The sequence below is a fragment of the Herpailurus yagouaroundi genome, unplaced genomic scaffold (assembly GCF_014898765.1).
Source record: "Herpailurus yagouaroundi ecotype Mexico unplaced genomic scaffold, PumYag 67928, whole genome shotgun sequence".
Lineage (NCBI taxonomy): Eukaryota > Metazoa > Chordata > Mammalia > Carnivora > Felidae > Herpailurus > Herpailurus yagouaroundi.
Window position 1 is genome coordinate 3,533 of NW_024420718.1, and position 4,723 is coordinate 8,255.

General features: G+C 58.0%; 1 protein-coding gene and 1 long non-coding RNA gene across 2 annotated transcripts; one reads left to right on the forward strand and one right to left on the reverse strand.

The window, feature by feature from the left end:
* The first annotated feature begins 320 nt into the window (after positions 1 to 320).
* Positions 321 to 1,794, forward strand: LOC121026261 (uncharacterized). The gene is made up of 2 exons (XR_005788318.1): positions 321 to 467; positions 617 to 1,794. It is a non-coding gene; the product is annotated as an uncharacterized LOC121026261 (long non-coding RNA).
* An 87-nt stretch (positions 1,795 to 1,881) lies between these two features.
* On the reverse strand, positions 1,882 to 4,037 carry LOC121026260 (galactoside alpha-(1,2)-fucosyltransferase 2-like). Its single transcript, XM_040469122.1, has 2 exons — positions 3,925 to 4,037; positions 1,882 to 2,972 (listed from the first exon to the last, which is right to left on the reverse strand). The coding sequence occupies exon 2, from the start codon at positions 2,968 to 2,970 to the stop codon at positions 1,945 to 1,947; it is 1,026 nt and encodes a 341-aa protein (XP_040325056.1). The 5' UTR covers positions 2,971 to 2,972; positions 3,925 to 4,037; the 3' UTR covers positions 1,882 to 1,944.
* Between the last annotated feature and the right edge of the window lie 686 nt (positions 4,038 to 4,723).

Below are 4,723 nucleotides of genomic sequence, written 5' to 3' on the forward strand. Positions count from 1 at the left end.
GAGGTAGCTATTAGAGCACAAATATTCTGGGGTACATGGGTGGATTGTTCTTGAAATTGGGTGTGGCCACTTGATTGGCTTCAGCCACTGAAATAGTGGTAAACGCTTTTTCCCTATGTACTGGTTTTTGGAGCATCTTCCTCTCTCTACATATATATTCTTTTCTTTTTTTTCAGAGAGAGAGAGAGAGAGAGAGGGTGATGCACAAGCAGGGGAGGGGCAGAGAGGGAGAGAGAGAGAGAATCCCAAGCAGGTTCCATGCTTAGGGCGGAGCCCAACGTGGGGCTCCATCCCACGACCCTGGGATCATGACCTGAGCCAAAATCAAGAGTCAGATGCTCAACTGACTGAGCCACCCAGGTGCCTCCCAGTCCTTATATTCCTTTATTACTTCCTTTTCAGACCGACTCCCTTACAAATACGGTGGCCTTGTCTGTATCGTGTGACCTCTCTGCAATTGGCCCGCGGTGAGTGCTGGGCTCAAACATCACTCTGATTGAGGCATCAGATTGTCTCTTTCCGGGCTGTGAACCTGTGAACTCCAGGCCCGAGGAGTCTCTGTTGAGCCCTTGGAGTCTAGACCTCTCTATTTCCCCCATTACCTCTTTGGTCACAGGTGGAATCCTGGGGGACGCCTACGCCGAAGGACTTGAAGTTGACCCCAGCTAAGACCGCTCATTGTTAGCACCTACGCGTGGCCTCGGAGCGAGCCTGGGCCCCCTCACAGCATGGTGGCTTCCGACACCCAGATGGCGGCCGGATGAGGGAATGTTCCAGGCGGAAGTCCAAGCTGTCCTGGGGGACCGGCCACACACGCAGGCGATCCAGACGTCGGCCGCTAGGTTCTGTCAACCCCGCCTTCGCTGGCGGGGATCCGAGCGAGGTTCCACCGCCACGAGTGTTTACGGAGGGGACAGATGGACCCGCTTCAAGTCCACTGAGCCATGCTGCGCTCAGAGTTCTCAACAGTAATCGTCCCAGGCCCTGGGAAGCCAGGGTTGCAGAAGTGGGGCCCTGGGGGTGTTGGGACGCACGCCGGCGACTGGCCAACAGGGCGGCGCTCTTTCGGAAACCGGGGGAAAGGTCCCCCCCACCCCCACCCCCACCCCGTTCCGGGCAAACTAAAAAAAAATGAGCCAGGCCAAGGACACGGCTTGGAGAGGTGGTTGTCCGCGCTATTTGAGGCGCGCTTGCCTCCTTGGCCAGGCGGCTTTGTGGAGCGAGCAGACAACCGAGTTCAAGGCTTCCCTGTTTTCCGTACGTACATTGCGTCCTTCCTCCTCGGTAAGAGCGCCCCGCTTTTCCTCCTGTCCGCCGCCACATCCTTCAGAGGAGGCTGATCAACACCCCGGCTGAAGGGGGCAAAGATTTATTGATTTGCAGCTAAGCCAATCCCAGGGTCTTATTCGCCTGGCCTTGTGTTGGGTCAGGCGGGCATGTGATACACTTCCGGCCAGTGAGCTATGGGGGGGGGGGGGGGGGGCCAGTTGCAGGAGGGCTTTGGAATGCGTCCCTCACTCTTCAAAAGGGACCGAAGAACGGACCTCTTTTTGGCTGCCTCCTGAAGAGGTTGCCTGCATGTGACAGCCGGTTATGTGGCAGCCGTTTTGGGATCATGGGGGTGGGGGGGGGTACGGGTGGGGAGCGGTCTGAGAGGAGTTGATGGCAGTTGAACAAGATGGACGGAACTGGGGTTCCCGGTGACATCGCTGAGCCGCTGCCTCGACGAACCCCAGAGATGTGCCGCCACCGCTCTTGTTGCGTGGGACACAGAAACGTGCTATTTCAAGTCGGTGGCGACTTGGGTTTCTTGCGGCCTCTCAAGCGTCCTGGTGCGAGAGGGAAGGGTCCTGGCCCACGGAACAAGACGCCCCTGGGGCCTCGGGCAGCTGGTCTCGGGGGAGCCAGCGAAGGAGGGAGGGGGGTGCCGAAGGCCGGCCACCATCAGTGGTGGAGCAGCGGGGACAGGTCTGCCGAGATCCCAATCCACTCGGGCAGGAAGGCCGCCTCGGGCTTAAAGAGTTTGAGGAACGGGGAGTCCGGGAGGGTGTAATTGGCCAGGTAGATGGTGTCCCCGCCCGCCAGGTAGGCGGCCCAGATCCCGAACGTGCCGATGGTCATGACCGTGTGGTTGCACTGCGTGAGCAGCGCGAAGTCCTTGGCCGGCGAGGTCTCCACGCCGTCGCCGGCGAACACGACGTCGCCGCGGGAGGCGTCGATGTTCTCGCGGCACCAGGCCATGCCGTTGCTGGTGACCACGAAGACCGGGGCGCGGTGGCGGGCCCGGAACCAGCCCAGGGCCCGCTCCAGGTACCCGCGGTCGGCGACCACGCCCTTCCACACGCGGGGCATGACGTGCACGTAGTCGCCGCGGCGCACGTGGACGCCCACGAAGGTGCCCGGCCGCCGCCCGCCCACCCGCAGCCGCCGCAGAAACGCCTGGGCCTCCTCCCGCACGTGGTCGTGCAGGGTGAACTCGCGCCGGATCTCGTCGCGCACGTGGTGGTAGAAGGTCCAGGAGCAGGGGTAGCCGGTGAGGCGCACGTACTCGCCCGGGATGTGGCGGTAGCGGTCCTCCATCCAGTCGTTCAGGGGGTAGTTCCGCCAGGGGATCCTGCCGGCCGCGGTGTGGTGGAGGACGGGGAGGCTGATCCGGAAGATGGGCGCCAGCGTGCTGTGCATCTCGGCCGGGATGAAGGCGGGCCGCCCGTTCATCTTGGCCAGGGCGTACAGGGTGGCGTACTCCCCCATCTGGTTCCCCAGGCGCCCTTGGGCGTTGATGGTGAACATGCCGCCCCGGGGCCGGGGCGTCGTCGAGTTTTCCGCGGGCGCCCACACCAGCGTCTCGAACTGCCAGCTGGGGCGAATCTTCGCGAGCCGCTGCTGAAGGTGAAATATGGTAGAGGCCGTGAAGACGAAGAGGAGGATATGGCCCATGGAGAAGAAGAAGGGCGCCTGGACGCTGAACATGGCTGTCGGGGAAGGGAGAGCCGGGGATGTTAGGCCAGGGGGTGACGGCCCCGGAGGGGTGCGCGCAGACACGCGGGGGGTGGGGGGAGGGTGCGTGCGGGGGGGGGGGTCACTCTGTGTGTAGATGAGCGTGAGTGCTCAGTTACGTGTATGGGGGCAGGTCTCGGGAGTGTGTTTCCATCGGATTCATTCGTTCCTGCTTATCCGGGTCGAAAGGAGTACGCCGTGTGCATTCATCCGAGTATGCATACGTTGTGCACACATACAGGCATGTGTGAATTTGTGTGCATACAAGGGACAGGTGTGCGTTGTGTTGTGTGAGTGTGTATATGTTATGTACATATAGGGTGTGTAATATGTATACAGTGAGCATATACACACACACACACACACACACACACACATAATGTAAATACACGTTGTATGTTTCAATGTGTTTATAGACTGAATATACTTCCATGGGTGTGTATATATGGGCAGGACAAGTGTATAGACCTTCTACCGACCGGGATCCGGTTTCTAGAGATGTCCATTCTTGCATGCCCTGCCTATCCGTAGTCCCTTTGAAAGGAAATTGCCCAACCCATCACAAACTCCACCACCTGACCTGCCTGCCCTCGTCGTCACCGCCAACTGAACGGAAGATAAACGCCTGGTTCCACGGTGGCTTTGCCATCTGTTGGCAAAATTGCAACTTGTAAGGCTGGCTCTGAAAGACACGTTGGCCAGGGGCCCCTGGGTGCCTCAGCGGGTTAAGCGCCTGACTCTTGATCCCAGCTCAGGTCATGATCTCACGGTTCGTGAGTTCGAGCCCCCTCATCGGGCTCTGGGCTGACAGTGTGGAGCCTACTTGGGATTTTTTCTCTGCCCCTCCCCTGCTCATAAACTCTCCCCCCCCCCCCATAAATAAATAAAAAGATAAGTTGGCCAATTCTCTCTCTTGAATATTTTTACCTGAAGGTCAGAAGGCAGTTGGCAGGTGAGTGTTTGTTTTTTCTCCCCTCACACCAACTGGGTGTTCAACAATTAAATTCCATTTTGACGTTGCCTTCCTGGACTTGGGATCCGATCCAATGGGTTTAAGAGTTCCGTCTCACTTCATATACTGATGCCAAGTCCTGAGCCATTCGTATCTCTGACTGATCAGTTTTGAACTGGGGGTGCCCACGACTCGCTCCTCAGGTTTGATAATGTGCCAAAATGGCTCACAGAACTCAGAACTCATCTGATTATAAAGGATACGAACGCATAACCGGAGAAGAAGTACATAAGGTAAGATCCGGAAGGGCCTTCTGCCGTCCCCATGGAGGTGAGGTGGGCCGCCTTCCTGGCTCTTGGGTGGGCCTGCCAAACTCAGAGCCTCTCCAAAACCCATTGGTTAGGGGTTTTATGGAAGTTTCACTATGGAGGCATGCAATGGTTCGAAGAGGGAAGTGGTTAATCAGGCTCTTGGCCTGGGACCCCCTAGAACTAAAATAAGGCCCAGACGGGACAGGGGTTTGGAGATACAGTTATGGAGCGTTAGCAAAACAGCAGGGGGTGAACTGGTTCTGACTCCCCGTTATGACTGGATGCCAGGAAGGAAAAGCAGAACAAGCCTTGCTCTGGATTATCACGGTTAATGCTTTATTGTTGGAAGATTGCCCCTAGAAGTGACTGATGGGCTTTGCCATTCTGCAGTCTAGCTGGAGCCACACCTGCTGCCTGTTGGCCACAGTGGAAGTCCAGGTTTGGTCACTGATCAACTTTGGGC